Source organism: Hyposmocoma kahamanoa, unplaced genomic scaffold, assembly GCF_003589595.1.
Source record: "Hyposmocoma kahamanoa isolate Upper Pololo Valley unplaced genomic scaffold, ASM358959v1 102, whole genome shotgun sequence".
Lineage (NCBI taxonomy): Eukaryota > Metazoa > Arthropoda > Insecta > Lepidoptera > Cosmopterigidae > Hyposmocoma > Hyposmocoma kahamanoa.
In genome coordinates, this window is record NW_020653337.1 from 6000620 (window position 1) to 6027895 (window position 27276).

At 35.3% G+C, this 27276-nt stretch overlaps 1 protein-coding gene across 2 annotated transcripts in view; it reads right to left on the reverse strand.

Annotated features, from left to right (window-relative positions):
• Window positions 1–611: 611 nt before the first annotated feature.
• The window catches only part of LOC113235390, a 203975-nt gene continuing 177310 nt past the window's right edge, over window positions 612–27276 (reverse strand). For both annotated transcript variants that reach the window (XR_003310859.1, XM_026471071.1), the window contains 3 exons: window positions 15545–15613; window positions 7209–7293; window positions 612–2080 (listed from right to left, as the gene is read on the reverse strand). Coding sequence is in view for 1 of the 2 variants with exons in the window: in XM_026471071.1 (XP_026326856.1) it covers window positions 1996–2080; window positions 7209–7293; window positions 15545–15613 (239 nt within the window). In the remaining variant the exon portion in view is untranslated. The remainder of the gene's footprint in view (window positions 2081–7208; window positions 7294–15544; window positions 15614–27276) is intronic.

Below are 27276 nucleotides of genomic sequence, written 5' to 3' on the forward strand. Positions count from 1 at the left end.
TTTTAAGCCGTAATAATGCTTAATTGACGCTTGAAATAAACGCTGTGACAATGTGCTGGAATTATATTAGACGACTAATGCGTAGAAGAAGAGCAATTGTTAGGAAAATAGCTTCGGTTACATTCGATGCCCTCTAACAACATGTCAGTTCCTTTAAGGCACACCCGGGTCAGGTGTAGGTTTCATGTAAGGTGTCGAAGTGCTTTCTTTCCAAGGCAAAACAAAGACGATCCATCTGATTTTGAACGAATTAGATTCTACTTCAGATCTTACAAACTCGTCAATAGAATCTTGTACAAAATCATACGTAAATTGCACAGGACATAGTTTTACTTCTCTACAATTGCTCTAATTCTGGCTCCGCATTTAAATAAATGACTATTTTACATTATCAGTCCTTACTTAATACCTAACAGATCACCTACGAAGAAAAATTTTGGATTAATGTACTTGTTGTATTTTAACAAATAAATAAGGTAACTTAAGGCCTAAAACTACGCGACAGTCGGCATGCCGTTTTTTTGGTACACATCTCAGACATTGGTGCTCCTTTTTATATAGTCGATCTACCGACGCCCTTTATCAAAAATACATAAGATTGTATACTGACAATTATTAACACATAATACGACGACGTAAGTACAAAGTGTTACAAAAGTAGTAACGTAATGATAATAACGTATATGAAAATACATAACGCACATCAAGTTAGCCATCATGATATTTGATGGAATCAATGACAACATGATCAAATTCACTACTTAAAATTGTTGTAGCAATCATTAAAATTTTTGCTGCAACATGCTACAAGGAAACAAGTTACATAATCACCTTCAATAACATCTTGTTTAATTCAATCATATTTGTTTAGTGTTCCTTGTCGGAAATTCTTACCACAATTTAAATACTCTTGCCGTTTTAATCATAACTAGAGATCGGAATAGAAATAATGTACAAAGAAATGGATGACTCCTTTCGAAAACCTCGGAATTATTTTATTGTATTCTGTTGCATATTTTTAATGTTGTGGCTCTTACTTTAGCATGGTAATATGTTTAGAAGAAAAAATTTGTAATTGTAAGTGTAAATATTTTTCTCAACATCATTCTATGTGTATTATTTAGATAAACAGATATCTGAATGTAATTAATCAATTTAATATGATTACGATGATGAGACAATTTATTTCCGAATGTGTCACGTTGTGTATTTTGTTACACATTAATTTAGTACTCATATCTCTTATACAGTAGAACTACCATAGCTCAGGACCTATAAGGCCCTGGGCAACAATTTCTAGAAGCGACAAATTTATGTACTTAAAAAGCGACCAAAACGTTTAGAGCGCGGCAGACTGTCAGCTATACTTCAGTACCTATCACGCAGTCTTACCCATGTCCTATATAACTGTCATGGCAGGGACTATTACTATGATTTTTGTAAAAATAGCGAAAATTTACCGGGCTCGCTACGCACGCCATAGTGCGCCTTCCTTCTTAAGTCTATCTGTTCAAGTCATAGTTTATTGAAATTCGCAAAAAGAGAACGAAAGTTCTTTTGCCGTCGCCTTATTGTTAAAACTGAATGCCGACTACTTTTGTGTTTTCACTCATATGCAAAAAATTCGATGCATCAACTTTTAAAACCTCATAAGTCCACTATGATTACATGGATAATTTTAAAACCTCACGTTTTCCCCTCTCATGTGAAATCGTAAAAAGCGGACAAGGTTTCAATGGTGAGGCGACGATACCTATTTTCGATCAATAATCAAATGTAGGAAAAGTGGCAATCCTAAATATGGTTCCAAATGGGTCTAATTATCGGACATTGTTAAGAGAAAGTTATAGCGAGCAGGTGTCACAATCAGAGGTAATCTATTTCATCCTATAACCATGTTCATCTTTGTTAGCGATCATGATCAATAGTTTACCCGTCTTTATTATAGTTAGAATGTCGGTATACAATCTTCGTATTGTAGTTAAATCAAGAGGACTAAACCGCATTGCCAGCACTGTGTACGTTGCCGTTGACGCTTAGTGGGATTGTATTGAATTCATCATCGATGTCGTCCGTTTTCCTGTTCAACAAAATATTTATGATTAATTACAAATATTAAACATTATTCAAAAAGATAACTATACAAAGTTATTTGTAAAATACTAATAACCCCGCAGGACTATTACTAACATTATAAACAACAACTTTTGTTCCATGGCTTTCACAAAATATAATAAATTTACCAAAAATAAACTTATTATCTTATAGTATTTTTACAAATAACCCTGTACATACAGATAAACGTTGATTTTAATCAAATTAGCCTATTATTAAATTCATTACTCAAAACGGTTGATGCAATCATTAAAATTCTTGCTACAACCATTGTGCTTGATGTTACAAGGAAACAAGTTACATAATCATACGACATCTTGTTTATTTCGATCACAGTGATTTTTCAATAATTCAATGAAAAAAAATTCTATGGATAAAATTAACTGAGCTTCACTACGTACATAAATTTATTTACTAAGTAGAAAAATGTTTTCCTTAACATACGGCGTAGGCTTAATATAAGCTAGATTAGACAGCGGACACGTCTAATTGATAGGCTTGTTAGGACTGTCCATTATTTTTTGTTTCAAGTAGAGGCAACCTCTTTAATTAAGTTACCATATTGATCCTTTTCTACAAAAACTTTTTGCTACTATAATTAATTTAACAAAGTCAAAATTACCTATACAGATTGTAGCGGAAATAATAAAATGGCATTGACTTGTTTTTGAATTTTTTAATTGATATTTTGTCTTTTATTATTTTTTTTTACAATTTATCTAGTGACGGGACGAACAAAATCGTACGCCTGATGGTAATCTACACGCCTGTCCATAACAGTAGCATTGCCACTCAGAGCTTTAAATCGAAAAGATTTAAACCTTTAAAAAGGCGCCCGTCACCCTGAGACATAAGTTGACAAGTCCCATGTGCTTGTAATTTCACCAGTATTCTTACCCTTAAAAACCGGAACACAGTAATGCTGACATTAATTTTCAGGTAAGTTTTTTGTACTCAATTTTGGTGACAATTTTTATTATTTAATTTCTCGAATATATATAATGTATCATTGTGAAATATTAAAGAATATTTCAGGTTACCACACTTGAATATTAAATAATACTTCATGATGATAGTCTATAAATATTTAAATAAAAAGAAACTGTCACCAAAATTGAGTACAAAAAAACTTACCTGAAAATTACCCATTACTGCTTGGCGGCAGAAATAGGTAATACTGCCCTGGACGAACTCTTTTACAAGGAGCTCTACTGCTACTAACATATCTTATTAAATTAAATGAAAAAAAATACAATTAATAATTATTATCGATATTCAAATCGAACACAGTACACCACTAACCACGAGTCTAGCCATAAATAGTATAACAGTTTTATTACAAAATCATAGCGATTTCTTATGTTTTCGCGATTGCTACATTACGAGTGAAGTCATTTTTGCCTTATCTAAATTACGTACGTTTGTTATTTCAAAAAAACCTACGCGTCGATCTGTTTACAAGTCGCATGGTCAGTCAATCGTGATAATCAATTGGAAAAAAGTAAAACAATATAATGAAAATGGCGTTATCAAATTATAAAATCATAATAATCAAACCTAAATACATCTGTGACCTAGCCTAAGAGCGCCTTCAAATAAGACGCTTATAAGAAGTATTGCAGTGGCGCTACTGTTGTACAGTTGTTGTAAATAAAAAAAAAATACAAATTTGTTGTAAAATTGAGCTGCACAGCCGCGTCACGCGCGCGCTACTTTCGCAAACTACTGAATCGCTAAGCGTCTAATTTGAAAGGGCCCTTAGAGAAATGTGAATGCAGAAGGCTTGGTCCACAAGATTTATTATAGAGATGATAAAAGAGGAAATGGAAAGCTGTAACAAACAATAAAATAATATAAAAAAAAGGTACAATTATTACAAAACACTCCATATAAAACTGAACAACACAATATGCGGTACGGTGTGCCAAAATATAGTCGATTTATATAATAATATAAATCGACGTGATGTTTAACAATAAGGAAATGAAGGTGATTAGTGATTTATGGGCACGTCTTCTCGTTTCAAGAATTTTGATGCGATTGACGATGGCTCGAACAAACGTAAGTATTGTAAAGGAAAAAGAAATTCGAGAACGATTCAAAAATTTTTAAAATAAGTGGCCAGTAACCAGAAAAGAGGATGATAGAAAGTTATAACGATGAAGGAGGTCAGCATCGAAATATATGGAAATTATTTTAAGCACTCAATCTAATCATTCTACCAATTTTAATATGAAGCTCTTATATAAATAAAAAGATAATAAAATATGAAGCATAACTTGTGCAATAAACATAACGATGCAAAATAGCACCTAGCAACTTTCAATAGTTGATGTTGCTCGACTTCAATCTTGCGGATATGATTGGATCCGGGCAGTGTTTTACAGTAATTCTATGAAATCAGATATTATTTTTTATTGCTTATAATCTCTTCGGCTGTAAAATACACTGTAATATTTATGCTCAGTAGCAGCAGTTGTAAAAAAATAAACAACATAAAATGTATTACGTGATGATCAAATGATCTCTCAAGAGAAGTGATCAATTAAACTCAATGTTTAGATATCGATAGAACATCGTTCTATTTTTTAAAGCATTATTTTTGCTCTAAATGATTAATTAGAATTTTTGTTTTCCAGATATTTCGGACCGGTTACTCGCTTCATAGTCACGGGTTGAGTCAACCGTGTAACCGCTTCGAAATATCGGGAAAACAAAAAACTCATACCGTGGTAAGAAACCTGTAATTTGTGATAATCATTTAGTGAACAACCATGAAAAAATCTATTTAGCTTAGCCTTTTTTGCTCTAACTCAGGTCTTATGTTTTGTACATAAGATCTTTGTCAGATACATAGACGAACAATAGATTTTCACTGCTACTTTCTGTTGGCCCAAAGCGAGGAGACGCGCGGGACTTGTGAGTTGCCCTTTAAATTGGAAGCTATGCCCGGACATGGTCGCAGGACACTGCGACCGGCATTTCCGGCACTAGCTCGGATAGCTAGTAGAGGACAAGCTAGATATCCTCCGCTCCTTCCAGCCGTTTCGGTTATTGAGAACGGGTGGGACTCCGTTTTTCGGCGTCTAAAAGTGAGCGTGCCTTACAGCTCCGCCATCAATGAGGAGATTTGGACGGCTTAGCGGTGACAACTGCTAGTTATACAATGCGCAACCGGAAGTGGGCGTACCTACAGCTCCAGCACCTATCTGGAAAATAGGGAGGGTACCGTACGCGCAACCGGGGCAACTCACCCGAGGCACTGGCCTCTAGAGAAGAAGTTATTGACAACGGTCTGTGACAACCCTGTATTCTGACTGAACTGGGAGCACAGGTTATAGTGCCTTCCCGCATAACCAAGAGGTTGATAGGCAATCATTATAAACAAAAGTTATGTAGAAAAGGTATGGGAGCTGCCCAGCTGCTTTCTGTTACACCTTGTATGTCATAATATTAACGAAACTTGTGTGAAAGTACGGTAATGAAGCAGATTATATTCATTTTGTCAGAAATTGACATAACGAATGAACCTTGTCAGTTAATCACAATTAACGCTAATGAAATGGAAATTAACTAAATTTTTCTTGACGAAACTCAAAAGTTATCGAGAAATAACATTTCTAAGTAATCTTTAATTACTAAAGAACTCAAACTAAGCTAATGAAATAAATTTGAACATGGGTACTGAAAAATAAAAGAATTTGTACACGTACAGACGCGGTTATATCTTTGGTTCGTTATTTGGTTCGTTATTTGGTTCGTTATTTGATTCGTTATTTGGTTCGTTATTTGGTTCGCTATTTGGTTCGTACTCGCGCTCGTCGTTTGGTTCGTGCTTTGGCACATTCTGTTGTTCGTTCTTTGGATCGCTCTCTGGTTCGTATATGATTTCAGCCGCACTAATATTAAAAAAGAAAATAAAATCATTGTGCATTGTATTAGGTAGAGACACTCAGAGCACGTTAAGCTTGACACTTTGTACTTTGGATCGATGGAAGGGGAATGGTCCGCCACCGCGGACAACCGCAGATGGGGCCGTGGATCGTCCACCACGTGACCACAGCCCCGTCCCATGCGGGATGTGGAATCGTGATCATAGGACCTGTAAAGGGCCCAAAACTTTGGTTTGTTTGAAAAAACAAATATACGCGATTTAAATCGAGAAAAATAGTTTCATTTCCTATACTATATGTTAAACACTAAAAAACTCGTAGGACTATATATATATATATATATATATATAGAGAGAGAGAGAGAGAGAGAGAGAGAGAGAGAACTAAAAATAAAATAAGTGACACAGTAATGTTCCGGTTTTGAAGACTTAAAGATGCTGGTGAAATTATAGGCACAATGGACTTGTCAACGGGCATAACGGCAGTACCCTTTAGATCTTTGCGATTTAATGCTCTGAGTAACTTTACAACTGCTATGGACAGCCATGTCGTTCGCCACCAGGCGCACAACTTGTAAGTCCCGTCACAAAATTAGAAGACTGACTTTGGATTTTCTACGATTTATTTGTACGAACCGCCATGAACAACGTACTATGGTAAGCCAAGATAATCACAGAGATTAAAAAAACAGAATTGACAACCTGTCTCTTTTAAGAAATATAAGTAGACATAAACGTTTACAACTCAATACCGCGCGTACATCGTCGGTGTTTATTAAAAAGGGTGAAAACGTCATTAAAAAAAATTCCGGGTTTAGTTTTTCACGATGGTTTTAATAAAATATTCACGTCCTGCTTTAAATTCAATATTAAAACTTAAACTTAATTAAAACCAAAATTGAATTTTAAAATAAGACGTAAATATTATCACGCTCCCTTGAAAAAAAATTCAAAATGGCGCTTTCGCCCTTTCTACAAAACACCGACGGCACGCAAATCGCGCTGCTACGCTTGTAGAGAGTTACCATATCTGTCGTTGTCGGGGTACTACAAAAAATTAACCATATAAAACAAAAGACGAGTATGAAAATGTTGATGTATGTACATTTGGAGAAGAGAAATTCGTCTCTAGGTGGAATTTGGTAAAGATATTTTTGACAAGAACCAAATGTTAAAACAACAGTAACCAATATCAACGTACCGTTTCCTGTACTTATAAATAATAAGAACGATGAACGCGTTCCCGATGAACAAGGCCGCTATCAGCAGCGACGGGATCACGATGTCTGAAAGAGATGAATGGCATTAATGTTCTGTGTAAAAGAAAGAGATAACGCAATGAGTGACAACCAAACGTGATAAGGTCATTCGGTTTCAACTTTTGGTACCTACAATGCTGCTTTATCACTTACGTACAAGGTCGAATATTGAAACTATATATAAGAAATCGTACTCTCAATAATAAAATGGCGCAATTCAAAAACTGACATTTTTGGGAAACCGACTAAATAAATAAAATAAATCTAAAGTAAAATAGAACTAATACATCGTTATTCATATTAAATAGACTTTTACATATTTGGTACCAGACAAAAAATGCCAAACCGTCGCCTTACTTTCTGAAACTCGTATCTTATAAAGAGTGATTATTCAGGAGATGGAAACCTATTTATTTTAAATTCTTTTTCAAGGATGTTGATGTGAAATGTTTGATGAAAAATGTTTGATGTGAAATTAGCCTGCAAAATTTGTATATACAATCCATTTTTTGCATTTCAGTAATTTTGTATATTCTAAATATTTATTATTCTCTATTGTAAACTATGTATATTTATTGTTAACTTAGTAAATTTGTATATATATCGTCGCCTCAAACTCGTATCTTAAAGTACAGTAAACTCGTATGTAATGTAGCGTAATGTAGCTGTAGCCACGTACGTAAGTTTTTATCAGTGTCCCAGAAACTACTTACTTATCGAATATCACTTTATTAAAGTAAAACAATAAATTTATCTTATTATTTTAATCTAATTCTGTTTATGTATAGCTAGGACATGTATAGATGGCAGATAGTTAAGATATCGATAAGAATAATATCAGAAAATATAACGAAGTTTAATAAAAATAAAGAATCGTTAAGTTTTAGCAATTGTTTCGCGAATTTTTTTTCTGTTCTAAATCGTATTTCCACTCAGTCAGTCAGTCAGCCTTGATCATAGGATCTGCATAGACCCTGAACCTTTGATTCATTTGAAAAAACAAATGAACGATTTGAATCCAAAAAAATGTTTCATTTGCGATAAAAACAAAGAGGTTGTTGAATTAAGGTAAATCTTCTATAATTTCATTACAACTTTTTAGCCTCTTCTACGTTGTTATAGTAATAATAATAAATACTAAAGACTAGCATATAAAATGTAATTCTTTCGTCTAGTTCAATCATTGTATAAATCAAATAAAACATTTAAATGGATGAAAATATGTTTTTTTTTTTCTAATAATGTTTTTCCATTACCCAACATTAAGCGTAAATGTGTGTGTGTAGTCAGATTTATGTGAATATAACGAAGCAAATTCGTTTTTTTTTGTTCATGACAATGATATCGTTCTTTTGTAAATTTATTTATGGTAATAAATGTCCTCCCTGCTTACTACCTACGTAATCATCATGTATTCCACCCAAGGACGTCCATTCACAACCTGAAGTGCGCACCACGAACAACAATTACAAAATGGTGTGCGCATGAAAAACAGCCGGGAACGGAATTTCGTAATTCGAAGCGCGCAGCGTGCGCGTGTACCGTACACAGATAGATGTTCGTGTCGCGTTATAATGTAATCTAGTAATCTGTACCAAACTTATTATCTCTGTAATTTGTTACACTATATTATATAACAAACCCACACCAATACTATCAACCCCTCCAAGGTGCCTCGTAAAACACAAAACTATTTATTGTAGGACGGATCGATATGGGCTGTTGAGGTTTAATAATCATGGAAGCAGCTCTCAGTTGCTACACAGACAAGAGAGGATGCACTCATTTAATACTGTAGTCAGAGAGACGTGGGATGTGGAGTTGAAGGAGACAATTAAAGCAAAGGTCAATAGGGATTTAAACTATGTGGTTAAATTACCAACATGTGGTGTTCATTCTTTGACATCAAATTATTTTGTCAATATAGATGTAGATTATTTCTATACGATCATTTCGTTAAGATACATCTTATACGTTACATCAAATGCGTGATCTTTTAAATGTCTTTTAACTTTTAACTAACAGTTCTACTCGTACTTGGCCCGTTTAACTATTTACTGGGTTATTAATTTATTTATTACATTCGCCAAGAGAAATACACTAAAACACTGCAGAAATTACTCGAGTGTAAACCCAATAACAGGCAAATACAGCATTCAGATATAACATCGTATCAGAAGCGTTTACCGTTTGTTATATATTACAGACAAACAAATAGATATAATTGTAAACAATTCTAAGTCTGAGCAGTTATATAATAAACTTTTAAATCGATATAATGAGAACGAAAACAAATTCAAATTATTTACTGTACTCTCGGTAGATTCGTATCATAATAGCATTGGAGCCAACATTTTAGTTCTGCACCGTTTGGTATTAAAACGTCGATTAATTACTTTGCCACTATTACTTAGTGGAAAAGACAAATTTAAGGTTAAATGATAATAAAGTTGGCGTTTTGACAATATTGTTCATTTGGTGCTACACTGACGCAATTAACCCCGTTTACACAGTCACTCTATAGCGTGTGATCAGCAGGCCTAGCACGAAATGGCGCTATTTGTGCGAGAGCGACATAAAGTGCGAGATCTCTATGCGAGAATAGCAGTATCTCGCGTTTTATGTCGCTTTCGCGCAAGTCGTGCCCTATTGTGGTAGCCCTACAGGAGCGTGTAGGATAACTCGCGAAAAAGCCTGCACATGCAATCTTGTTCGATTACCTGTTTCCAACCTTTAAACTAACGTACTTTCGCGCGCGATTGCACGTGTTCGCTTATGTTACAACGTCAAGAGCGTCCGTGTAAAGGCTAATAGCGCTGGATATACCGCGTGAAACTGGCGGGTGTTGGAGTGTGCCACTGATGAGCACAATCGAGCGGTCATTACCTTTTCCTTCCAAAGTGTTAACACGCGCGCTCATTCCCGCGCGATTGCTGCATCACGCGCGATAGTGTCTGTTTAAAGCCCGCTAATATGCTTCTTGTAATGTTACAGGAAATAGATTAGAATTATTAGCATTTTTACAATACATATAAATTTAAAATTGCTGCCAATTTTTCTTTAAACATGTTAGTTGTAACATAGTATTTGTGTGTAGATGTGTTAACATACTGAATTCAATTTTGCAACTAATAACACAAATAATTAAAAACGTTTTTTTTTAATTATATTGATAACCAAGATACAAGTACTACACTATAGGGCCTTAAAGACGACTGCCTAAACTGCCTCCGTGGCCGAACGGATACCATGCCGGACTGCCACCCAGAGGTCCCAGGTTAGATTCTAGGGCCGGGAGAAACATTTGTGTGGCTTACATTTATTTCTCTCGTGAGTTTGGGTGTAATTTGTGGTTGTCTACGCGACTCAGGGTTTCTCTAGTGCGGGACTATGTTGAGTGTGTGCGTTATTATTATTATTATAACTTCGCGCTATAAAAAAAAACACAAAATTACACAAAATGATATTTTTTTTACGTTCATCCACGGAAGAATCAGTTTCATTCGGTTGGTACTAGAGATACTATAATGAATTTTCTCTCCCATGTTCCGTAACAAATACATCAGGGTACTATGAGCTTATTTTACATTCAGAGATCATATTTTATTCCTAAAAAGCAAATGTTTAATTATCGTGTAATGAATTTCTCCGTGTCTACCTCACACGCATCAAACCCTACGCAACTATAATACCATTTCCCCTTAAAAGAGGCGAAACTACCTCAGCTCGAATTCAATTTTTTCCCGTACTTAGACGGTCATTTTGCTCAGGTTCTAGCTGAAGGCTTTATTTCAGAATTTATCTTTCTACAAACGAAATTAAATCTATTTGAAAAATGTATATCGTATAGTATACGTGTTCAATTTAGTTCAGTTGATATAAAAAAAATCATTGGTGTATGTAAAATACCTAGGTACTGAACACAGCGGTTTTCTTGTAAAATGTAGAGGTAATTTTGTGTTTCTTTTCCACCGTGAAATTTTTAAGAATCGTGTTTTCACACCGTACAGTACAATATACATTACAATATACAGTACAATATACAAGTACAATATACATTTACTTATTATATGTACTTTTTCCCAAGCGATTAATTCAACACTTTCGCTGTTATGCAGAATCAACCAAACCAATTTGAGGTTGTATAGACTCTTAACACCGCACAACTCGAGACTTGCAATTATAACAAGGTTTTTATCTACATTCAAAGCAAACAAAATTTAATTGGTGCTTGATTAGCGACAGTTTAAGTCAGGTAGCCCACGATAAACACTAACCTTAAGTTAGAGAATAATTAAGTGGAACTAAAGTTTTTATTGAGCATGAATTAAACTGACGGGTACCAGCTTCAGGCTGGTTAATGTTCCCAAACAATAGTACACATACAGATGCATTTAGCGGAACAAAAAGTAAGAATATAAAATAGTAACGTTAATATTTCAATTTAAATAAAAATTAGACATGTCTATAGTAGAGTACCACATAGAATTTATATATTTTTTCTATAAACATACGATGAAAATGGCATAATATTTTTTTTATTATAAAAAGGTTAGCCAATGTTAAATTAGACGAGTGTCACAAAAAAGTCGATTAACCCGTTTATTAATACAATTTTATTTCTTTTTCGTTCAAGGAAAACACAGGTAATACGACTGACACGTACAAAATAAATATAGTTGCACTGTGTCCGGCCATACATTACGCATACAAATATTGATTATACATTCACTCACATGCACTTCGACAGACTAAACCAGGTGTAAGATTTTTTTTTAATATCACATGTGCTTACACATACGGGTTTAATAAGTAGTCAGTAGTTTAAATGCGGTGATAGTTTTAAATATATCTTAAGTTCGCCTCTGTGCTTGCTATAAATTTGTGAAATTAAGGGTCTATACTACCGAAATGGTTTTGGTTCTCTCCGCATAACAGTGCAAGTGTTGAATCAACCACTTTGGAAAAAATATATAGTAAAATTTAGTATATACACTGGTTAGTACGTATACGGTGTGAAAAAACGACTGCTAAAAATTTTCACGATGATAAAAAAACACAAACTTAACTCGAAATTTTACAAGAAAACCGCTGTATTCAATAGGTACTGTACATATACCGATGATTTGTTTTTAATATCAAATGAAGTAAACAGAACACGTACAACACACATTCAATACACATTTTTCAAATGATTTTAATTTCGTTTGTAGCAAAATAAAAACTCTGAAATAAAGACAGCATCCCCGTCACTCGACCTAAGCAAAGTGAACCGTATAAAAACGGAAAAAATTTGAATGCAAGCTGAGGTAATTCCAATTCTTAAATCAAACAGAAATAAACGTGCAAAAAGTTAAATTTCATGGTCCTCCTTTTATTTAAGAAAACAATCCTTATGATTGAGGCTTTCGATCAGTATAGTAAAATTACAGGCGTGTTTTTTTTTCACATTATTTTTGCGGATTCGGTTCCCGATTCAGAGTCGATTCAGACAGGATATAATATAAAATTCTTTAAATGCAGTTCAAACAGTTTTTTAAATCAAACTGAAACCGTGTTTCTGTAAAATTTTCTTTCTACAGTATTTAAGGTACAAATAAATAAATTATAATTGTGATAAAAAAAATTAAAATTTAAAACTGTTTATCACAAATATTAATAACAAGTTACAGTACATTCAAGGTAGAATCTTAAAATTAAAGATTATTTATCCTTTTCTAGTGAGTTGCGTTAATATGTAAGGTACAACAATTAAATCAATGACCAGTTTGTGTATGCCTCCTCTGATATTGATCTTTCATATAAAATCTTTTTAATTTGTTTTTTACTTGTATAGGATTTTTATCTGTTATTTCATTTATAAGATTTTTAATGAATTATGGTACTTTGCCTCCGTGTGGCATTGCCGCGAGACTCCCTGCATATTAACAAAAAATAACAAGTTAAAGTTATTATAAAAGACAGTCATAGTACCAAGACACCTTCACATTAAAGCTATTACCTTAACTTCAGTTGTAGAACTCTTGAACGTGAGTTAGTCGTAATTGCTTTAAGCCTTGTTAACTTTGTAGTTTAATAAGAACGAATAGTTAAACTTGCACTTAACTATTAAACGCTCGTTATCTGTTAAATTGTTCTCTATGATAAATGATAACTGAGAATATAACTTAAATAAATTCTTTTTATCTTAGGAAATGAAACTATTTTTCCGGACCTATATCGCGTATATTTGTTTTTTCGAACAAACCGACGTTTCGGGCCTTTTACAGGTCCCATGGTCACAGTCAACCGTGACAAATATACGCGATTTAAATCCGGAAAAATACTTTCATTTCCTATATGTAACAATCGCGAAAGTCTAAGAACGTTTTTATCTTTTTCAAACGAATTCTTATCTGCAAGAACATAATGTCTGGTGTTTTTTTTTTGCGCATCTTACAAATAACTCATAAGACGTTTATTTTATGGACTAACTCACGTAATAGAAGTTTTAATTTATCTGGTCACCCTGCTACTTAGTCCACTAGAATAGTATAGAAAGCGTTCAGGAAAGAGCTCTCAGATGTTTGGTTACAAATCGTTAAAAGCGAAAGCGCCATTTCGAAAAAAATTTAACGGGAGCATGTTTTAAGTTTACACAACTATTTTAAAATATTTACATCCACATTTAAATTCAATTTTAAACCTTGGACTTAGTTACAACCAAAATTGAATTGGAAAACAGGATATAAATATTTTAAAATAGTCATTAAAACATAAAACACGCCCTGAATTTTTTTTCAAAATGGCGCTTTCGCCATTTTGACAAAACACCGACGAAATGTGGTTACGGTCGCAGTCTCGTTGAATATAGTGAAAGGTGTAACAAATTTAAAGATTGTTCGCCGTAAAATATAGAACCTTATTTGCTTGCATAAGATTCTTCATGGCGAGATTGACTCTTCTTACCTTTTAAACAAAATAAATATCTGCACAAGGCGTAATCCTCGAATACCTAGCAAATCATTTTACTTGTGAACGTATAAGAATAACACTTCCTTTTATAATCCCCTCAAAAGAATGTGGCTTTACAACGAGATATATGTGAAAAATTCCGGTTTGGATATTTTTGACTCAAGATATGGAATATTTAAATGAGTAGTTACTCGCCTAGTATTTACCCAAACCCATGTCGCTTTTGTATTTAGTAAATAAGTATATTAATTAAGTAGTAAGTAGAAAAATAAAACAATTTTACCCGGATTTAAACAGCGTATATTTGTTTTTTCAAACAAACCTTCGTTTCGGCCATTTGCAGGTGCCATATCGTGTATATTGGTTTATTTGAAAAACCAATATACACGATTTAAATCCGGAAAAATAATTTCATTTTAGATCTGTCTTGTTACTTTATAATAATGAATCAACATAAGTAGGATTACAATCTGTAGGGCTAGCACGATGGCCGCGGAGCGGGTGCGCGAGGATGCGGCGGACGCACACCCGCTCCGGCGCAGACGTACGGGGAGAAGGCGAAGGCAGTTCGCTGCTCGCCTGATGCCCTAGTGAGACCAGCGGGCTCTGGACAGGGACTCCGGAGCCTGCATTGCACGGCCTCACTCGTCTGGGGGCGGGTCGGAGGACAACCAACAGGGGTATCCATAAAGATTTCCCCCCAGTCAAAAAAAAAAGGGCTAGCACGATAACTACTACTAAGAAACTTGGGCGAGGCCAAGATAAAGTGCGAGATTTCTATGCGAGAATAACAGTATCTCGCGTTTTATGTCGCTCTCGCGCAAATCGCGCCCCTTCTTGTTAACCCTACTGGTACAGAACTTTCAATATCATATTTAACTCTTATCAATGTAATTTGATTGTTATCTGTTTTGTTGTCCATAAAAATAAATAAATAAATTTATTAATTAACTAATGTACGAACAAAACCATAACATGACCAAATGTGTGTTGTACAAATTAAATTTTGTACCCTTTAAATTTAATATTTAATATTTATTTATATTTAATAAATTGTACAATGGATCCCTCATGAAAGACTGGCATAAATGGAGTTACGTCAAAAGTGCTTATTGTTCCATTAGATACAGAAAAATATAACCCACTCCTCTCCAATTCTAACTCTACCTACAATATTCGTCGATTCGGTGCGTACATTCGCACATTTAAGTGTATGTGGAATTGAACATGTTAAAAAAGAAGTTTATAAATAAAAGCATTAGCGTGTTTCTGCGTTGCGGCCTTGAGCACAATATATTTGTTTTGTGTTATATTGTACACTTACCGACTAACATGCTTGACTCGTTAGGGGGCAGCTTAGTGTCGTTCCCGACGGCTTGTCTAGCCGCCTCCTCTGTAACAAAATAACATTTGAACTCACGTATTCCAATATGTCGCGCCATGACCGCCGACTTATCGTCAGCGACCTTTTTACCTTAACAGCGTTTTTTATTGCAAATTATACTTTAAACTATAATGGACAATTTTTCCGCCAAAATAACATCAAATTGAAATTATAGCAAAAGCTAAGTTTTTCGTTACCTCAACTTTTTTTAAATATTTTAGTGTAACCGACAGAATCAATATTAAACAATCATAACGTAAGCGACTCCACATGTTATCACAACCGACATAGTAAATTACTATTTCGCCGTTTACTATTAACAAAGTGGCAAAAAACGTATTGCACCTTGTTGCATATTTTTAATCGCAAGTGTTAACTTCAACGCCTGAAAGCCTCAAAGTCTTTATACAGAGATGGCATTATATATTGTAAGCGCCAAAAAAGGCTTAACACTTTACTTTTTTTTTTAAATTAGCCGTTACAGTCTTGACGACGAAATTAATTATTACACATATAATTAAAATTCTATTTGGTATCGCATATTTAAATATAAAAATATTAAAAAACTCTCTCCTGTAAAATGTGTCCTTTGTTTTGTTAGTTCCGACACAAAGAGTCGTAACTAAAAATTTTACGCTAATGCTAATAATTTTAATGCTATCAATGCACGAAATCCGCATTTACGGCCACTGTCAAAATATATTTCAAGTTGATGAATTTGTAAAAAAAAGACAGGAGTCTACGCAAAACAGAAATTATTGGCACGTGGCCTACGAAACAAAAAGTTTGGGATATTGTTATTATTATTGTCTAAAAATGCCTATTCACTAATAACCTTGAAGAGCCGTAAATTGTGGCGTTTTGTGTACTCCATTCTTTTGACGTATGTATAAGAAAACACATTTGAACCCGATTTTACACGTTCTTTTTTTGCAATCAATAAAAGTGACCTCAAAAATTCGTATTATAAATTGTACAGAAATGTCCCTCCAATACACACGAACACATTTGAAACCGACTTTACACGTGCTTTTTTGCAATAAATAAAAGTGGCCTTGAAATTCGTATTATAAATTGTACAGAAATGTCCCATCCAATACACATGAACACATTTGAAACCGATTTTACGCGTTCTTTTTTGCAATAAATTAAAGTGACCTTGAAATTCGTACTATAAATTGTACACGAATACATTCGAACCCGATTTTATACATTCTTTTTCTGCAACAGATAAATGGTGTTGAAAGTAAAAACCATTTCGTTTACTTAGGCAAATGATAATATAAAATGTCGAATGTGTATTCGGTTATATAAATAGCGCGCGGTTTTCCTTCGTATAGGTATTCGGTAAATATGACTAAGCGGTTCGGGGAAAAAGGAGTTTTCCAACGACTCCAAAATTGTTACAAACCTCGATTTACACAAAAAAAATTGTATTATTAGCTTTGTTTTACTTTTCTGTATGTAAATTTTCATTACTATCCCGTTGTTACATCAGCTTTTTTGAATTTGAATTTGAACAGCTCGTTACGACTCTTTCGTTGTTCTATAAAATGAAAAAATTAAGGTATAATCCTCTTAAAATACCAAAGTCATGAAAAAATCCTATTAAAAATATAATCCGTTTACATTAAAGTCGCAAAAGTTTTTAAAAATATTTTCAACAATATAATAAGCTTGGAATTGGCTTAAAAGGTAATCGCAATTTCACTTAAAGCTTACAAGAACATACTCGGTCTATGAGAGATAAATACAAGCTGTGTTGTAAGCTTGTCCACGAGAGATTTTAAAATTAAAGTCAAATATGAAAAGGTGGATATTTAAAAAAGTAAGCTGACGTGGAACCGACTCGTGCTGATCATGTTTTGTCACACTGTTCATTGGTAACGTATGGATGCGAAAGAAAATTCGCTCGAAGCCGATACGTTGATATTCGACAGCGCGTTGTCTTAGCCGAAGCAAAACACACTACAAACAAATCCTTTTCACTCTTATCGCATGTACATAAAGCTTTTTCTGACCTTACTCCCTAAGACCCTTCGCCACTGTAACATTTGGACATCCCTTACATTTAAGAAAACATTAATTCGTGAGTTCAAACAATATTAGTCTACAACACTTATAACAAACGACCTCTGTAGTCACGCTGTTAGCACTATTATTACACCGTTTGATGAGGAAATCCCGGATTCGATCCCGAATAGAACCAAAGTTAGGAAAGTTCGTTTCGTTTCGTTCTACCTTACAAACAAACGAGAAGCCACTTGATCGTCTCCCATGGCCATTTGCAACATCAGAGGAACTGCCTATGCGTTGTCGGCCTTTGTAAGCCCTGTTGACTCGCTTTTTGAAGAAAGGAGATTATTCCACATCTTGCATCAGGCATCGAGGATATGGGGATGGGCTCTACTCCTTTGGCATGAGGTGCGATGATGGAAATGTGACGGTGGCACCAGTTCGAAAAGTTTCTCTAAGCACTCCCCATTATAAAGACGGTTCAACGTAATATACAGAGAGCCACGTCTCTGAGCCGTGAGGCTAAGGGACTCCGAACCGTTTGTGAGAGTGGGATCATGAACATCATGCGTTGGAGTCAAGTGCATCAAGCTAGTATTTGGGACATAGAGAACTGAGATGCGACAACACTCCATATATGTTCTGGTCTGGGATTGGTTCTGGTATAGGAATTCCTTTTTTTTTATAATACTAAGTGATGGGACGACCAAGTCGTGCGCATGGTGGCAATCGACACGCCTATCCATAACAGTTGCAGTGCCACTCAAGAGATTTAAATCGCAAAGATCTTATAGGCACTGTCACTACGCCTGTCACTATGAGACTTAGGTTGACAAATCCCATGTGCCTATAATTTCACCAGCACCCTCACCCTTCTAAACCGGAATGCAGTAATGCTCACATTACTGCTTGGCGGCAGAAATAGGTAAGGTAGTATTTCCTTGGACGAACTCTTTTACAAGGAGTTCTACTGCTACTAAATAAATAAATAAATAACGCACACACTCAACATAGCCCCGCACTAGGGAAACCCTGTGTCGCGGGTGCCATGGACACACACATAGACAACCACAAATTACACCCAAACTCACGAGAGAAATAAATGTAAGCCATACAAACATTTCTCCCGGGAATCGAACCTGGGACCTCTGCGTGGCAGTCCGGCATGGTAACCATTCGGCCACAGAGGCAGTTAAACTAAAATACTACTACTGATACCATAGGTATTTCTTTAGTTTGAGACCAAATTATCGTTTTTTTTGTTTGGAAAAACTAGCCATAGTCATCACCATGATCATCCACATGTACCTATCCCGTAATATGTGCCATCCACCAAGATCTTATCCCATTGTCGCCCATCTATGGCTCGCTACTTTGGCTATGTCGTCTACCCAACTAGCTGACATAACCGTAATAATATAAAATATATCTAACCAAAATCACATTAAACAATAACTGCAAGGTCTAACTTGAAACGGTTAAATATTATCTGATGTAAACCTGCCTCCACAAACGAATATTATTACGCTACCGGTATTTATTATGTGGACGATAATTAGGTGAATTTTTGATAACAACGACAGTTTAAACATGTCAAATGAATCCATGTGTTTGTTATAAAGCCGAAACGATCTGACATGGTCACACGGACTGATGATGGTCGGTTTCGATGATTTTAACAGGTTGATCAGACAAATTGTTATTTTTTCTTATATATCATTGCGCAGCGAAATAGTTTTCTCGCGTCAACATCAGACACAACAAACATATAAATTCTCGTAAAACATAGCCGTAAGCTGTTTTATTCTATCAGGTCAATCTCGTAGACGATCAAACTAAACAAATACAACAAACCACAACAAACCGCCTGATCGTCTCGGAAGCTCTTTAAGTAGAACTTTATGTATCAGTAAACTTAAAATCTCATGTCCCATAGTCGGCAACGCATTTTTGCTTTTATGGATAGTATGTACATAGTGTCGCAAATGTCTAAACCTGGCGGCTACCACTTTTTATAATATAAAATGATGGGACAAAGAAGTCTCAAGAGTAAGTGACGTGCAGAGCTTTAAATCGCAAAGATCTGGGGAGGACTGCCACTGCACCCGTACTGAGACATAATATTGACAAGTCCCATGTGCCTGTAATTTCACCAACACCCCAAACTTTCAAAACCGGGACGTAGGAGGTAATACTGACATTGCAGTACTTCTCTGCAGTGCTAGTACGACAGGACGCGACTTGCTCGAGGAGTGACATAGAAGCGCGACATATTGCTATTCTGGCGCGTCCATGTCGCTTCTGGCGCCGCTAGACTCATTCATAATTCTTTAAACAGAATAGATAAAATAAAAATAATTCGCCAATCACTTTCATATAATGGTGCTACATTTTTCAAAAAGTGATCGTATAAATTTGAAATACCTACAAACAACTTCAGCAAAAAAGTAATTACAAAATTCGCAAAATATAATATTGATTCCACGTACAAAATGCGCACGGTCAATTGGATGTTCAATTAAAATTTGGTTATCTCGTATACAATCACCAGGTGAATTATGATTGCACCTTTTTGTTTCAGGTCGTAATTATTAAAACAGCGATAAAATTCACAACAAAGGTATTCATTATTGCTGTTTTAATATCACCACCACATATATCTTAATCACATACGTACAAGCGTAAGCGGCTTTGATAGAAGAGCTATTAAACTCAGAGAAGCAATAAACGTCAATGTACACTTTTATTGTACCCAAGTGTACGAGAGTCCTCGAACCGTCAAACGAGGTTGAATCTTTTATTCAGTGACTCCTTTTAATTTCACACATTTTGTACGTGCCTACGCTGTTATTATAATTGGTTATTATCTGACGACCTCAAGTTTGTACAGTACCGATGAGATACCTGGTAGGTCCAATTTGAGAAATGAACTTTCCTAAACTGGTTTTGTTCTGGGTGTTCTGGGTAGTTCCCCGCAGTGAATTCCTTTGCTAAGTACTCAAGGTACACGGAATTTCTTAGTTTCGAGACCAGGCAATCGGTGTGGTTATCTGGCACAATATTGCATTACATAATATTATTACAAATTACTCTAAGACACAAAGGCCTTGATCTTGGTCGAAAAACCGTCAGCCTGAAGTGGAACTAAACAGCCCTTACCTATTTCTGCCCCCAAGCTGTACGCATTACTGCGTTCCGGTTGTGCAAGGTAATGATGCTGGTGCAATCACAGGCACAAAGGACTTGTGAACTTATGCCTCAGGGTGACAGGCGCAGTAACAGTGTGCCTCAGTTTGCGATTTAAAACTCTTGATTGGCACTGTAACTGCTATGAACAGTCATATCGCTTGACACTCAGACGCACGACTTGATCGTCTCGCCACTTAGTACCTTCAAAAAATGTAACTGGACACATCTGCCGCATGACAAACCGCACCGAACCGGAGTGGATATCACCGGACGCAAGCTGGAGATGTGCAAGGACCAGACGGAGTAGGCGCGAAGAGCTAGATGCTCATAACCGATCCAGTGCTCCACAACCACAACCCAGGCAGTTACCAACAAAAGGGAAGAAAATGAAAGTGGTACTATCTCTGGAGATTTATCATCAGTACCACCGAGAAGAGTTGAACAGTACCACGAGGACGGTTTCAAAAACCCCGCCGCCCCGTCTGGCCCTAATAATTTACTGTGTCCAGCGATAGAAATGACGTTGTTATACGTGTCACGGCTTCATTACTCCACAAAGTCTGCCGATATTGTGGAGTATTTACGGGTGAAAGCCAATGCTACCCTGAGGATCGAGAAGTTGGTGTCCCGCCACTATGTAAATTTTAATTCATCTATGGTGAGAGTACCAACTCGACATCTGTTGACCTTCATGAAAGATGAGTTTTGGCCGAAGGGGGTCATGTACCAACGTTTCTGAGGCCGGCTATCGGACATCCACGTTGCGTCACACGTCGCAGACAATACGTGTAAATAATAATTAGTCAGCAGTGTTTTTATTGTATTATTATGTATGTTAGTCTATAAGGTATGTATTTATGGGTCCTTGTTACTTGAATGCAAATAAATAAATAAAATATAGTAAATAAGAGATCTTGGGCTGTAGTATCATATGTAGTGGAGGAATGGACGGATTAGTGATGGCTGAAAATGGTTCAATTACAGGTAAAGACGCGATAATTCATTGCCCTCGTCTATCATTCAGTAATAATCGCTAGCGTTCAATTGCGTCAACACCTCTGAAATTGCGTCGTTACAAAAATAACACAGTTTCTGTTCGTTCTACTGAATTGCTGTACTTACACCGCATGTTCTCCAAGGGCGGAAGATAATTCAGTTCACAAAGCGAGACAACGCCGTCTCCATAACTAATGTGACGTATGACCCTCCAAGGACTTTAGGGGTGCAACTTATAAGCTACTTATATCAAGGGTATCCATAAATGATATATGAATGATAAAAGCTAGAGAATGTCATTCCCTACAATTGTTAAGTCCAAGGATATTTTTATTAAAACTTATTTTAGCTATATAATACAGACACAATACAACCGAAAGGTAAAAGGTAATAGCATCCATAAGCCATTCATTAAGGAAATCATCTTTGCACAGCAATTGAAAATTTAATCTTCCTAATTAAATAACACCGAAAGCAAAACTCTCGAATGAACTTTAACCCTTTGATTTTCAGTTTTAATCTTTTAAGCAATTAACTAATTAGGCTGTCGAGTCGAAAAGTCATGAAAGTCGGAAGTGATAGCAAAGTCATCAATCAATACATACTTGATTTGATTATGGTACCTTTAAGAAACTTACCTAAGAAGAAAAAAAACAAAGTAAACAGTAGTCTAGGGCGTCTTCAAATTAGAAGCTTAAAGAAGCGCTACAGTGGCGCCACTACTAATTTTCATACAATAGTTAGAAGTGCAGCTGCAGCGCCCGTGCCAGTGTCCTGACACGCGCGCGCCACTATTGCAGTCACAATTAGTGAACTAAAAAATTAACGTCTTGTTGAAGGCGTCCTAAGTATTATTTACTGTAGATATTTCATCATTTGCGTTTTGATATTAATTTCATATTGTCAGTTTCATTGTTAATGAAATGAAAACAATATGAAATACTTGATTTGTAGGTGGCACCTTCAAGAGGATAATCTGAGAAATAAACAACTAAGTAGGCAGTGGTTTTAAGTAAAAACATGAAATACCAACTACATTTGACACTTTGTGCTGCCGTTCTTACCGTAAGTGGCATAGAGTTTGATATAAGTGTTAAACGTCAAGCTTCGCGTGTTCTTGACCCTGTACTTATATTTTCCAAGGCTTATCTTAGACGTAAAACAACTAAACAGGGTAGTAGACTGAAGTATAATTGTGAGGTTAACAAACATCGCTGAAATAAAGATCATCGTGAAGATACTCTATCGAGTCTAAATAACCAAAAAGCCACTCGATGTCTGCACCCAGCAACAAGGGCAATATCAATACTTGCTAAGCTTACGAAAACAAAAATCTATAATGCAGATTCACAACCCTATTTGACAGTCAACGAACGGGTGACTCGTTTTACGGGTGGCAAAGCCCTACTAAGCCTTAAAGGGAAAAGACTTCCGAAACTGAGCATATTTAAAAATGTTGGAAGGAACGTAATGTCTTAAGACGTGCGGAATAATTTACGCCGCTTAGTTTGACAGTTTGAAGAACTTAGGCAATCATGCGAGAATTTAATTAATACTTTATGAATCATAACAACGCATTTATTAATTGGTCTTGTGAAGCTTTTCGCACAGACGATAAAATTTTAATTTATTGCATTCACTGCATTTCGAAAGTTTCGTCTGCCGCCTTCGCTGGAACCACAATATAACGACCGAGTCGTCTGACAGTGACTACACCTGTAGCCAAGCCTTAGCGAAATGAGAATGCAGAAAGCTGGTCCACAAGATTTATTGTACGAGATAAAGAAAGAGGAAAAGAAAGCTGTAGCAAATAATAAAACGATAAAAAAAGTACAATTGTTATAAAACACTCTCTATAAAACCAGTCGACTAAGCACCGAACTACAATCGCCAAACTACTCTGTTTACACTGTGTGTTTACACTGGATGACTGCCGCCTTCGACAGTTAAGCGAAAGCGACCTGTCAACCTGCTACCATTGCTAACATTGTGTAACGTTGTGTAAATGTGCTATAACATTACAGCAAAATCATAGAAACAAAAAATAAAGAAATTATAGGAGTAACACTGAGAGGGAAGTAAATAAAATTAATATACAGGGTTATTTATAAAACAACCCCACAGGTCAATATTACTAACATCATAAACAACAACTTTTGTTCCTTGACTTTTAATAATTCATCAGATTTTACTTTCATACACAAATAAATATATTTTTTTAATACAGTTGCTCAAAACGTGGTATTTTTCGCACTACAAATCGTGCGGAAAGTTGGATTTCTCGCACTAGTGCTTTTTACTTTTCCAGTTTTTTTTTTAATTTACTGTTGTTTTAAGTCTTAAACATAGAACTAAAGAGATTGTATATTTATTTCATATTTATGTGCTTTGTGACGTAAGTCATTCGTCATTAAAACTTATATTTATTCACAAATACTATATAATGAACGTATCGAGTGGAGGTCCACAGTCTCTGCCTACCCCTGAATGGGTGACAGGCGAGATTTTTATGTATATATTTGTTTTATGTATTACAGATAAATTGTATCTCACTACCGTGCACGGGTTCCTAAAGAAGTTTAAACAAAAGTACCAGGACTTCATAATAAGAAAAGTGGTTACAGACCGATATTATAGAAAATAAACAAAAACAGCACGTTAGAACTATATTTCCATAGACTTTTAAATAATGGTTGCAGTGGTTGTATTTCATTATTTTAATTTACTAGCAGAAAATGAGTTTTTTTTAAATACTGTTTTATTTTACTTTCAATGTAGTTTTTTCGCAAATGTATTAAAAAACGTCGTCTGATACACGTGCGGATTTGTCATTTTCACTTGTCTCGATGCCTCGAGACTCGTGGATAGTGACTAACTTTCCGCACTTGTATCAAAAATAACTATTCTCAAACATGTTCGGAAATGTTTGCATTACTTTCAAAAAACGAACATTGAATGTTTATAATTTAAGGACCGTGTGACTTCTTTCCGGCCAGGGCCTGCAAAGTAAGGATGAAAATCCATTACTGTCCACGTCTCTAAACTTTTAAATGTACCTACTAATAATGAACTATGTAAACGGACATAAGAAAAACTCATACAGCCAACTGCCCAGTGTTCATAGTTGTGAGAATTAAAAATGTACCTGTACCGCTTACTTAAAAAAAAAGAAACTAGCTGTAACATTTAACACGTCACACGTTTTATATTAATTAATATATTTTTTTACTTTTTCTATCGCACATATTCCTCTCTTTAGTCTTTTATTATTTCCTCACATTGCTTGAGAAAAATATTTTACATGCCTAGGCGGGGACGGGGATTGCTTGACTCGTATTAATTACAAGGCGTCGCTAGCGCTCGTCCTTGTAACTCATACTCGTCCAGCAATCCCTTACTTCCCGGCCTCTGCAATAATGTACTATAAATGAGATCGCTCTAAATGGTAATAACTCTGTGCACGATGAGAGTGGGAGACGATTACACGTTTGAACTTACATTTGTACCAAATACAGATCTAAAAAATTTAAATCTAAAAAAATTTTGGTAAATTTATTATGTTTGTTAAAAAATCATAGAACAAAAATTATTTTTTATGATATACAGGATTCACTTTTTTTTAAAAAACGTTTCGTGAATCACAAAAAAAAGCGTAGTTTTATACAGAGGCTAATGAAAACTCAGCAGGTTTGTCGAGGTATGTCTTTACATTACGTCGAATAAAACGGGGGCTCAAGTTTAGCAAATTTTATAATAATATTAAATAATATATATAATAATAAATTGAGTATACAATTTCATGCTTTAAAGTTCGTAAATAAAAATACGAATTAAACTAGTTTTCGTAACCGATAATGAAAACAGAAGATACCGGTAGTGAACTAAAGGGCCAGAAACACCAAACTTCGCCCGATAAAAAAAACAAAGTTCCACAAGATTTACAATTTTTGCTACGTTCTCTCTCTACTCTACGGAAAAATCAGTTTCAATCGATTGTTATTAGAGATATTTCAATAATTTTTTTCTCCCATGTTCCGTTCTAAATATGTCAGGAGACTATGAACTTATTTTATAAAAAGGACATGCTAAAATTGAAAATATCGTGCTATGAATTTCTCCGCGTCTACCTTACACGCATCAAAGGAACCACGATATGCCAATTCGCATTTTGTTTATTTTAACCGACTTCAAAAAAAGGAGAAGGTCTTCTATTCGATTGTTTTTTTTATGTGTACGTTACGCGATAACGCAATTTGTGAACCGATTTTGATGATTCTCTTTTGTTGGAAAGAGGGTACCTCAGTATTGGTGCCATTTAAATTTGAAGACAATATTCCACCTCTAAAGGTGAGGAACTAGGGGATAAATCCGGTTTCGCGCACTTTCCGGTAATCTATTTCAATAAAACTTGTCAAATAGATGTAATTCCACAAACTTCGAGGTCGCTTTTTTTAGTACTTTGTACTCAGATTGTCTTTTTTAAATTACTTTGGTTTTCATTGTAACATGAGTACAATTTGCATTTTGTGATGACAGCCATTTTTCTTGTGGTGGAGAGCTATTAGTGGCTAAATTTGGACTGTAAATCTGCGACACATTAGAGTATACAAAGCGCTATGACAATGCGGTGTACCTTTGTTTAGCCGCATTACAATTTTGGATGATCAGTTAACGTTTTATAAAATGACTAAACGTTTTGTGACGCAGTGTATTACACACATTCGGCTGCGACATTTACATTATTATTTTATTTCTGCCGCCAAGCAGTAATGTCAGCATTACTTTGTTCCTGTTTTGGACGGTAAGGTGCTGGTGAAATTACAGTATTGTCAACTTGTGTCTCAGGGTGACGGGTGCAGTGGCAGTGCTCCTCAGATCTTTGCGATTTAAACCTCTGAGTGGCACTGCAACTGTTAAGGACAGGCGTGTAGCTTACCATAAGACGCACGACTTGCTCGTCCCGTCACTGGAAGTTATTAAAAAAAAATTTACGATACCATAGTCCTGCTAAGTTGTAAGTAGTTTACAAATAACCCTGTATAAAATACTTTATTGGTTAGCGGCATTCCGTGGAGTAAAATATTTTACAAGATCAGAAGTTGCAAATTTGAACATTGGGGAAAAGGGTAATTTATTTTACTTACTTTTATTGCAATTTTTTAATTTTACGAACTGTTTCCTTAATACAATTATTTGTCATGGATAATATAATTTAACAATTAATTGATTCAATAAGATTTGAGTACCTTCAAATATTATAATACAAAGATCGAACAAAAAAATTCCTTCGACCCGACAGGATTTGAACCTGCGATCACGCTGAACTGTTGCGTCTCTCTGCCAACTGAGCTACTGATCGAACCAGCAGAGCGACGATATTCTTATGTCTGTTATAGATCATTGTAAATCATTCCTTTCAGTTATAAAGCATCATATATAACAGCATATGATGACATGGGACTTTTCACCTT